The following is an 11454-nucleotide window of genomic DNA, read 5'->3' as shown; positions in this document are numbered from 1 at the left end:
GGATTCAAGGAAGTTCTTATCTTCATTTGTGCAAGAAAACTGTGACATAAGTTTATGCTCAGACTGTCAGTATTATAACATTTCTATTGTCTTGTACTCTTGCTGATAAATAGCACAGTGTTGTAACAGCAGCATGAGGACTGGCTGGATGGTGTGACAGTTTCTCTGCTTTATGATTGGTTAAAGCTCAGAAAGGCTACTGCTCTCGAATTACCTAGTAGACCAATCAGCGTGAAGCCTTGAGTTCGGTCCCGCCTATTTGCTAATATTGACCAATCAGCGTGAAGCAGAGGCACCGCTCACCTATCGCAGTGACGGGGTGATGAGGAGTCGGGTTTTGGGGTTGGAATAATCAATACGAGGTTTACCTACATGAATGCCCCAGCGGTCAGTAGAAGTCTGACTAAAAGCTGAACCACATATTTATAGTTTTAGACTTGATCTGATCCAGAAACGATGGATCCGCTGTTGTATTTAGCTGGTCTGGTCGTTATGTTCCTGCTGTGGATCAAAGTCAAAGGTCTCGACTACGTGATCATTCACCAGAGGTGGATATTTGTATGTTTGTTTCTCCTGCCGCTCTCCGTCTTGTTTGACGTGTATTATTATGTGCGAGCATGGCTGATTTTCAAGATGTGCTCTGCGCCCAAACTGCACGACCAGCGTGTAAGAGACATCCAGAGACAGGTGAGCAAGGCATCAACAGCCAGTCAGTGTGTGCACAGGTGTGTGTGTGCACAGGTGTGTGTGTGTGTGTGTGTGTGTGTGTGTGTGTGTGTGTGTGTGTGTGTGTGTGTGTGTGCGTGTGTGTGTGTGCAGTCTGCTGCATATTCTCACATTAAAATATAATTATGGACATTTGTAATCATCAGTAACTCTCAGAAAATAATCACACATCATGCAAAAGTTAATGTGTAGTAGCTCTAACTCAGAATGAATGGCAGACATGTTATTTAAGTAGAATTAAAATTTTACCGAATGGAGCTTTATTTGAGTAATACCCACATCCTGTACCTGATTATATGTAGTTCAGTTATTCTTGGCAGATATTTAAACCAGCTGCACAACACCATTCATGTCTAAATCCCTTTCACTAGCATACATGTGTTAGGAATGATAACACATTGAGTCACACATGTATTAATTAATGTTATGTAATTGTTGGATGTTTAGTGTCACTGGCATGATTATTATCCTACATTACAAATAGGTTACATGATGAATAGAAAGTTGAGTTATCTACATTACATGTGTTCATGTTTGCAAGGAATGATGGGTAATAAAAACCTCCATAACATTGCTACTTGAATCTTATATGGGATAGTGTGTATTATTTATGGACCCTAAGCAACTTTGTCAGTAGTACATTGTGATGTAAGAGATCAAATATTGATGCAGCTTTATCTCTGTTGTCTTATCAATCACTTATTACATAATTGTTTTATATCTATTATCCTCTTCTTTATGCAACAGGCTAATGTTAAATGATCAAATCACACATTTTCTTTAATTCACCACCAATCCAGAGCCTCTTACCTATCTCAGTGAAAAGTGTTGCTAAAATATTAGTGTTTTTTTCATGTCATGGTCGTCATAGATAGCTGTTACAGCTCATTTGTATAACTGATGGTAATTCTGTTAAAATGTATTTTGGGTGTGTAACTTTCAATGACAGGGCTAATTAACAACCAAGACATTTATTTAGATTTGGATTAAGTTTTGGGATAAAGAGGGTCAAGACCTGAGACCCTGGGACTTTAAATTGATGTTGGCTGAAATTCAGCTGGAACAAAAAGACACCATGTCACTGTGACACAGGTTATCGTTTCTGCTGATTACTGAGGTCACACGTCCTTCATTTGAAGAGGCTACTTTGGGGTTGTCCTCACCTGTTTGTTTATATATATATTGTCATTTCTTCTGTTTTTTATTACACTGATGATGGTGTTTCGTTTTTTATCTTTACTACAACCGTGCACCCGATACTCTGCTTAAGATTTGGAGCTGTGCACATCGCTGCTTTGTAACTGAAATTCAGCAGGGCCAAACTTCCACAGTTGAGCAGCTACTTTCATAATGGGTTTGGGTGTTTAACAAAACCAGGCACTCCAACAATTTAGTATGCACTTTCATAAAGTTTGGGGACTTGCAACAGACAGATTTAAAAAAGAATGTCCAAAACTGAAGCAACGGAAGATATCCTGACTTTTAGTCCCTAATATGGATCAAGCTCCAAAAACACTGGATCCTACAATTATTACAATGCAACTTGACAGCATCTTCATTATACCTTTCCTTCTTGATTAACACCCACGTCTTTCAAAATCCACACCCCCAGTTTGTAATGCAGGCTTTCTGTTAAACATTTGTCATCTCCAAGCCCAAGTCAAGTTAACTGATGACATTATCAGGGTTTATTCTTTATAAATCTCCCTCCAATTCCCTTGGACGATAAGACGTTTTGCTAATATTTACTGTATTTAAGCATACAATGGGATAATTTAATCGTGAAGTGTATCAGCCTTTAAACAACATACTTTGAACATTTCAAATTACCAGTTAAGGCGTTTGAACTCCAAGAATGTCCTCTGTCTTGTATACCAAGAAAGCCTTGACAGCCACTCGTAATCATGGCTGAGTAGGGTAGGTGAAATGCCTTTTATCCTTTGTACAGTCTATCTGTTGTTCTGATCTTCTCTGTATGACGTATTGTGACATATTTCAGGTGCGAGAGTGGAGGAAGGAGGGGGGTAAGACCTTCATGTGTACGGGTCGACCTGGCTGGCTCACTGTATCTCTCAGAGTAGGCAAATACAAGAAAACCCACAAGAACATCATGATCAATATGATGGACATTCTGGAGGTGGACACAAAGAGGCAGGTAGGAGGAACCAACACATACAAGTTATGTTCTCCAATGCTTTTTGTGAAATTTGTGAAATGATGTTTTAGAGCTGCAATTAGTTGATAGATTAGTCGATCGACAGAAAATTAATCAGCTATTTTGATAATCGAATAACCGTTTTACTCATTTTTTAAGCAAAAATGCCAAATACTCATAGTTTGCAGCTTCTTAAATGTGAGAATTTGAAGCTTTTCAGTGTCATACATTATAGTAAAGTGAATATCTTTGGATTTTGGACTGTTGATGTGACAAAATAAGACATTTGAACGCATTACCTTGAGCTATAAGAAGTTATAATGGGCATTTTTCTCCATGTATATACATTTTATTGAGAAAATAGTCGTTAGTTGCAGCCCTTGTTTAAAAAATGTAAATATGACTTAGGCATATTTTCATATCTGCTTAGCCATTAAACCATTTTCAATCAGCTTTAGGCAGGGACCTTAGCACAGGTGTAACTAATAACATTAACAATGTCTCAGTTCCATTAAAGCTATAACATGTAACTATTCTGCATTAAAATGTCTAAAAACAACTAGACCTATGTTATATATTTTGTTAAGTTGTTTACTTACATTATCCCAAATGTTTTTCAAACCAGGAGAAATCTGTAATTTTAATCAAGGTAATGGTCTGTTTCATTTGGTCACCTGTCAATAGCGTCATACCACCTCTACCAAATGGTATACACACTCAGCCCCTACCGGACGTCCTGTGACTGCCGAACAGCGTCAGAGAAACATTGTTTTTTTACGTGAAACTGCTTTATTCAGTGTTTTTAACGGTTTTTATCACCACGTTTGTTTGTTCTAGAGTGGAGGAGACCTCTAATAATTCGGCTCTCGGTAAAAACATCCTGAACAATGAACACTAACGTAATCCTAACTCAGAGAAGCTGGTTGTTTAACAATAAAAACAACAACTCCCATGATCCCATGCCACTTCACAACGTCATCAAACTCCGTTTTTTTGTTACTGTTTTGATTGAGAGACCCCAGAAATTACATATTGTGCATTTAAGTGTCCCAATAAGCCATCACAGTGAGCCAGCATGCACAACAACATGGCCATCCTGGAAGTGGAACCTAAAGGCAATTATGTGACACTAGATGCATACATAAAAAAGAAATACAAATAACAATGTGTATTTTATCTCACTTTATTTCTTTGTCTTCCATATATAAGACCTTGTACTTGCTAAACTAATTAAATTCCCAGCAGCATCAGCTATAGTTTGAGTTAATAGTAGAAAATGTTAGCATGCTAACACACTAATCTAAGATGTGTTAGCATTTATCTCAAAGCACCACTGTCCGTAAGCACAGTCTCACAGAGCCGCCAGCATGGCTGTAGAGTCTTATCTTTTTTGGATTCAGTCCATCATTTCTTTTGCTTATGATTACATTATACTCACCAAAGCAGCGACTGAGATCTGGAAACACGAGGACAAGGCTCCAACAGGCCAACAGATAATTAGACAGGTTGCAAACAAGCCAACAGTTTAGCCAAATAATTTAAACCACTTAATTTTGAGGTAAAACTTAAATTTAGTGCACCCAAAAATATAATAATCCCTCATTGGATAAGACAATTGTGTGAGCAAAAAAGTAAAAATTCAGAAGGTAAAAGCTGATCAAGGAAATCAGTCTGTGAACTACAATGGGTGTTAAAGGGACACTTCAGTTTATCATTTTACTGTTGTTTTTTCTTCCAACTAAGTTTGGCCAACCTGAGGGTTCAAAACTCAAAAATCATCTGACTTCTCATGCTGCCCCATTAGACTTTTTTTTAGCGCATTTAACTTGGTGAATACAATTTTACTATTAACCAATAGGAACGATGGCCAAAACTACAAAAATAAGGCAGAAGTTTTTCCTTTAAGTATTCATAAAAATGTATCTGGTGTGATTTGCTGTCATGAGTCTGATGGTGGAACTTTGTTTTTTAGGTGGTGAGAGTTGAGCCACTGGCCAACATGGGTCAGGTGACCGCTCTCCTCAACTCTATTGGCTGGACATTGCCAGTGCTGCCTGAGCTGGACGACCTCACTGTGGGTATGTAGTTCATTCTGTGGATTGTGTTCTGGGGAACCATCATAGAGTGACATCATCTGTGTCTCTTGGGTTTCTAGAAATAGAGAGATGATTGTTTCCACAGCTCATTGTTCAGTGATGTAGATCCTGCATCTCCTTCATCAATCACTGCATCCTGTTTAGAGCCTCAGCGACTTCTCTAATCGTGTTAGAGGATTGACGTTGTAGCTCAAAAGATGAAACTGGGAGGAAATGGCTGCAGTGTTGGAAGAACCCCTAGATCGGGTTTCATAATGGATTTCCTGATGCCATAAACTGTGCATCAACAATCTAATGTTTTCCCATCAGGCCGTACATTCATTTATCCTGATGTCCAGGCAGGCTCATACAGCACATATACACTCAGAGCAGACAAACACTGCTTTCTGCTCGTATGTTTGCCCACTATTGTTCTCACTTGGAAAGAAATTGAGTTGCTGCAGAATAAATCTTTTATTCGCTCTCCTTTCGCAGGTGGTTTGGTGATGGGTACAGGAATTGAGTCATCCTCTCATATTTATGGGCTTTTTCAGCACATCTGTGTTGCATATGAAGTGGTTCTAGCAGATGGCAGCTTAGTGCGCTGCACTGAGGTGAGCACTGTGTGTGTGTGTGTGTGTGTGTATGTGATGTACGTCCAGGGGCTTGTATCATGAAGTGAGATTATCTATTGTTGGGCTTGACTCAAGTTTTCTGCTGGTATCACAAGGGTGGCTCACTTTTTCAGGGGATCACCATGGTAACATCACCATGGTAACCTATGCTGCACAGTGAGAGTAAACACACTAGGGGACTAAATAATGCTGATTACAACTGATTACAGGTACAATTAATTGCACCAGGTGTCTTTTTTTGGGACAGAATCCAGTCTTTTTAGACTCCATGAGATGATATTTTGAAACAAAAAGTATACCCACTTTTCCTTTTATTAGAAAAAAAATTTAGATCAGTAAATTATAAATCAGGCCTTCATTTCTTTTCTTCAGGCCTTTTTTTGCACAGACTATCTATTCGTTTTTGTTCGTAATAGTTTGGTTATTGTGACAAAATTGTCAAATTATGAAAAATGTTGAAAATGCCAATTATATGATATTATTCCTGCTGTTTCTATTGTTTCTTATTCTGTTCTGTATTGTACATTGTGATTCCATTATATTTAATTCACTTCTTGAGTATGACTTTTTCCTGCTGCAGTAACCAAATCTCCCTGAGGGTATCACCATTTCATCTCATAACATATTAAGTACTCCACTCATGGATGATGTTCTTATTATTAAGAACTTCTCTTTCACATGAACACGCTCATTAATTGTTTCGGACTGTTTGTTGGGAAAAACAAGACATTTCAAGATGTTACATTGAGTTCGAGGAAATTTTGATGGGCATTTTTCACTGTTCTCTGTGTGTTTTATAGACCAAATGATCAGGTGACTAATTTAGAAAATAATCGGCATGAAAATAATCATTAGTTGCAGCCCTAGCCTCGTAACCCAAAGGAAGAAAGACTAAGCTGAACTTGTGATACAAGCCCCAGAGCTTCAGTGAGATGTGTAATACTCTGTTGTGTAACTGTCACACAAGTAAAGCCAAAAAGTGGTCTCTTTATGAGAAGATAAAACGGTCGATGCTGTGAGGTTTTCTAATGGTTTAAAAGCCGACATGCAAGACAAACAGCCTAACATTAGAAACCCAGAAGCTCAAGACCACAGTCATCACTGCAAATGTGCCAAAGATCTGTGTGCAGTTTGTCCTTCTTCAAACAGAAAGTGCATTTTTCTGGTGACTGTCACACAGGAAGAGAATTCGGACCTCTTTCACGCCGTCCCGTGGTCCTGTGGAACTCTGGGGTTCCTGGTTGCAGCTGAGATTAAAATAGTCCCCGCTAAGCCCTGGGTGAAGCTGCACTACGAGCCGGTCAGAGGTCTGGAGAACATCTGTAAACGCTTCACAGAGGCATCGGAGAACAAGCAGAACACATTTGTCGAGGGCATCCAGTACTCTCTGGATACCGCAGTCATTATGACGGGGACCATGACTGACTATGCAGAGCCTGATAAGGTAAGATGTTTGTGAGCGTGTATGCAGATGTGTTTTCAAAGGTTGTATCACACTTAACCTCCTTCTTTTTTCTCTTTGACGTCAGATTAACAGAATCGGCCTGCACTTTAAACCCTGGTTCTTTAAACACGTGGAGAGCTACCTGACAGGCGACCACACCGGAGTCGAGTACATCCCTCTCAGACATTACTACCACAGACACACACGCAGCATCTTCTGGGAGCTTCAGGTACTTACAAGACATAATCACACATACAGGGGCTGTGTTTCCATTAGCTTAAGCATTACATTAAAGGACTGTGTATATCTGCCAGATTTTAGCTTGTCATCATCTTACTGTACCAACCGCTTGCTTCCTTCTCTTTATTGCACTCTAATGCTTTTTATGTCTCACACACACAAACTCACATATACACACCATTAGCTATTAGTGAGAAGGGCTTGGCATCCTTTCTTTTCTGTAACAGTAAATGGTGTGATGAATTATGCATAGAACTGGTTTGACAATTATCTCCAGGAACTACCTCTGGGATTTTGGGTGCTCTCTTTTATGGAAAGGATTTTGTTTTTGCAGACAGTGTAGCAGAGGAAAGTGACCACATAGAAAAAGGGCTGATAGATGGTGTGATTAAACTGTTAATCAACAATGTGTAGTGGAAATCATTGATGTGTTGGACATCTTGACATGAGAAAGCCAGTGGTTGGTGAGTTGGGACTTCCCTCTGGTGGACGATAAGAGGAGTGCAACTGGATTTGTACTAAACGTCTTCAGCACATGAAGCTCACACTGTAGAAATTTAACACTTCTTAAATGAAAAGACAGTACAAATAAACAACAGTATTCGTATGAGTCGTATAATTGTAATATTAAATATGTTAGCTTGCTAATTAGCACTAAACACTAAGTTGAGTCATAACAATCCTGATGGGAAGATGAATGTCTGTAAGATATTTCATGGCAATTCATCTAATAGTTGTTGAGATTTTTCAGTCTGTACCGAAGCTCTGTGGGGTTTATTTGTTTTTTTGTGTGGTTAGGGATCACACTGGACAATCAAGCCTTAATGGAATCGATCAGACTTTTGTACGATCAGGTTACGTGGTCCAAGAAAGACAAGTTCAGATGAGCAACTGGAAACGTCCCACACCCTCTAAAAACAAGTGTTTGAAATTGCTCCTATTGAAATGATCTTCTAGAAGTTTCAAAGAAGGGAATTCAAACCACAAACATTTGTTTTTTTATCGGTAAAATATTTCAATTCTGTAAATTCTGTGGTATTTCAATTTTAACATCAAGTATTCAGTGGTGATTTTTTTTTTTTATTCGATTATCAGCCACTCATAAATTCCAATGTGCTTTCATACATGTTTTACTTGTTTCATCTAAGAAATGTAAGGAAAAGTGTAGAAGAGATGTCAATCACATGTTTCCATGGTGAAGGTGTGTTTTTAAAATGACTCCTGTTGTCTGACCAACAGTCCAAAACCCACAATATTAAATTTTCAGTTTTATAAATCAGGAAAAGGCAGCAAATTCTCATATTTGAGATGCTGAAATCAGCAAACATTTGGTATTTTTTCTTGATAAATGAACAATTACTTAATAAAATGTAAATCTACTAATCAATCAATCAGCAGACTGCCTCACAGGAAGCAACTTCAGCACCATCCTTTAACATGTGTGTGTATGTCTGTGTATATTTGTGTCTTTTCTCCAGGATATCATCCCCTTCGGAAACAACCCGGTGTTCCGCTGGCTTTTTGGCTGGATGGTTCCTCCTAAGATCTCTCTGTTGAAGCTCACGCAGGGAGAAACCATCAGACGGCTTTACGAACAGCACCACGTGGTCCAGGACATGCTCGTACCCATGAAGCATCTGCAGGCTGCCATCACACGCTTTCACCAGGACATCGATGTAGGAATCCACCAAATACTTCCTGTCTATACTACATACTCCTGAATTCATTCATTCAGTGGCTTTTCTGTTATGTCAGGTCTACCCTCTGTGGCTGTGTCCGTTCCTGTTGCCACCAGGCAGAGGGATGGTTCACCCCAAAGGTCAAGAGGAGGAGTTGTATGTGGATATTGGGGCTTACGGAGAACCGAAAGTCAAACACTTTGAAGCTAAAGCGTCAACACGTCAGCTGGAGAAGTTTGTCAGAGACGTGCATGGGTAAGTCTCAAATGATGTATGAAATTCAGAAAGTAAGGTGACATAATTTATGTGTCATTCAGTCTTTTGTTGTTTTCTTATGTTCATCAGGCAGAAATATTGTTTTTACATGTATTCATGGTGCTAAAGTTGATAGTATCAATTGTTCACTAAGACTTACTAATCATATAGCATAACATATAAAGACATTTACATTTACAAAGCATCCCCTCCTCTTGCATTTACATGTGCTATTACACTGACACATCTGCCCTCCATATGCCAACTGCCTCCTGCAGGTTCCAGATGCTGTATGCAGATGTGTACATGGACCGTGAAGAGTTTTGGGAGATGTTCGATGGAAAGCTGTATCACAGACTGAGAGAGGAACTAGGCTGTAAGGACGCCTTCCCAGAAGTTTACAACAAAATCTGTAAATCTGCCCGACACTGACCTACAGGGACAGATCTCCTGGCTGGTACCTGACCTCAGCCCCGTGTCACAGATACGCTGAGACACTGTCGGCCTTCGCTGCAGCTCACACTTGGTGACAGCTACTATTTTTAGGATGTTTCCACAAAAAGAAAAAGCTGTTTTACACAAAGATACATTTCAGCATTCCCTGAGGTGGAATTAAGCTTTTCACACACTATTAAAAGCTAAAATACATATTTTTGGCACCCAGATTGTGTCTTCAGAGTTCTCAGATCAATGTGAAGCAGGAACATATTTTAATGCTTTTACACCATGAATGTATTTTTTTCCCCTTTTCATGGACATTGCTTGCTTTATTCAAACCATTCTGTGTAACTTGAGAGCATATTCCATCTTTTTTTCCCTTAATGTTTTAAAATGTGCATGTTGGGCAACTTTTTTCATGTTTAACTAACTTATCTAGTGTTCACTGCAGTCCTTTTGCATATTTCTCTTTACATATTTTATTAAGAGGCCAGCCTTACTGATCATTTCCTAAGTGCTATACACATTGAAAACATGACCTCCTATTTAGCATCAAAGAAATATATTAAAATTCACACTTTTTGATGAATGTCAGTGAAATTTTGAGCCCTAAAAACCTATTTTGTAACTTATAGGGCACTATTTTGATATCCAAATAAGATCATTTGGACTGTATAGACTAATGAAAATTGGATGAAATAATAAAAAACAATATTCTTCAATGAATATCATTCTCCTGCTTCTTTAAATATAGTTTTAAATTTAATGTAAATAACAGCACAGTGTAACGTCCTTGTTTCTTTTATTTGCCCCTTTGAGACTAAGATAGAGAACATGTGGCTCATAGATTATGCCAAATCTTTACTATTACTATTACTACATGTTCTTCTAGGTCTTTACTAGCTCTTCATTAGACTTTAAATATACTTGACCTCTTGGCCCAGAAATCTTCACCCCACAAACCCTTTGTGTCCTTTTTCACATAAAATTACATAAGGGCTGCAGCTAATGGTTATTCTCATCATCAGATGGTGCTTGATTGATATTGATACTGATATTAATATTGATATTAAAAAATAAAGCAGGAAATTGTCACATTTGACAAGCTGGAACCTGAGTATGTTTGGCATTTTTGCTTGATAATTGACCTAAATTGCTTGTTGATTTTTTTTTTTTTTTTTAAATATACCATTGTAGATTCATTTTCTGTGGATTGAAAAACTGATTAATGAACAATGTATATTGAAAGTTCAGTAGTAAACTCAATCTATTGAGATACGACTGTTTCTTGCCATCAACCGAATATTTACTTGAGGGGCGTTCACGTGAATTTTCCCAGTTGTGAAGTCATTTTTCCGATTATTCCGACACTACATGAATGCCGCAGTAAATTCACTGACAAAGCAGAGGCGTCACCTTGTGTTTACAAACCAGATCATTGACAATAGGTCTGGCAATTCGAATAATTTAGTGCTGCTAAACCTAGTGCACATGCGAAATGAAATGATACTGGTGGGATGTCTAAGTTTAAATCTGATCCAGATCTTACCCTATAATTATCCCAGTGGTAATTTCGCAGATAAACCCAGTAACCCCCGCCCTCTACCTGCTCCCGTCAAAGAGCACTCACTACTGTGTTTCACCAGGAAGCTTTGGAGGGGGGATTAGTGGAGCCTGTAGCTGTTGAGGAAAGTTTCCCGAGAGAGGCCAGGATCTGCCAGTGCCACTAGGAGGATCCCGGCGGCCTCACTGAGTTTTCCAGAGCACATTGTAGTTGCGGTTCCGCCTTCTTCCCCGCCGTGAGGGT

At 38.8% G+C, this 11454-nt stretch overlaps 1 protein-coding gene across 2 annotated transcripts; it reads left to right on the top strand.

Moving 5' to 3' along the window:
• The first annotated feature begins 198 nt into the window (after window positions 1-198).
• Window positions 199-10373, top strand: dhcr24 (24-dehydrocholesterol reductase). 2 transcript variants are annotated; one of them, XM_042416484.1, is made up of 9 exons: window positions 199-687; window positions 2726-2881; window positions 4854-4959; window positions 5452-5570; window positions 6772-7035; window positions 7121-7264; window positions 8754-8951; window positions 9031-9209; window positions 9488-10373. In XM_042416484.1, exons 1-9 carry the CDS (start codon window positions 457-459, stop codon window positions 9639-9641), a joined length of 1551 nt encoding a protein of 516 aa, XP_042272418.1. In that variant the 5' UTR covers window positions 199-456; the 3' UTR covers window positions 9642-10373. The 2 variants fall into 2 exon arrangements, with proteins under 2 accessions (XP_042272418.1, XP_042272419.1); XM_042416485.1 differs by lacking the exon at window positions 199-687 and adding an exon at window positions 2584-2643.
• Window positions 10374-11454: the final 1081 nt, after the last annotated feature.

This window comes from Thunnus maccoyii, chromosome 7 (genome assembly GCF_910596095.1).
Source record: "Thunnus maccoyii chromosome 7, fThuMac1.1, whole genome shotgun sequence".
NCBI classification, from domain to species: Eukaryota; Metazoa; Chordata; class Actinopteri; order Scombriformes; family Scombridae; genus Thunnus; species Thunnus maccoyii.
This window is presented reverse-complemented; position numbering and strand designations above follow the sequence as displayed.

What these genes read in the sequence shown, in the direction of transcription:
- dhcr24 (XM_042416484.1), top strand. Translation starts at nt 457, where the DNA reads ATGGATCCGCTGTTGTATTTAGCTGGTCTGGTCGTTATGTTCCTGCTG. An exon ending in GCTTTCACCAGGACATCGAT is followed by an intron (nt 8,952 to 9,030) that starts GTAGGAATCCAC and finishes CTGTTATGTCAG; the next exon opens with GTCTACCCTCTGTGGCTGTG. An exon ending in TTTGTCAGAGACGTGCATGG is followed by an intron (nt 9,210 to 9,487) that starts GTAAGTCTCAAA and finishes TGCCTCCTGCAG; the next exon opens with GTTCCAGATGCTGTATGCAG.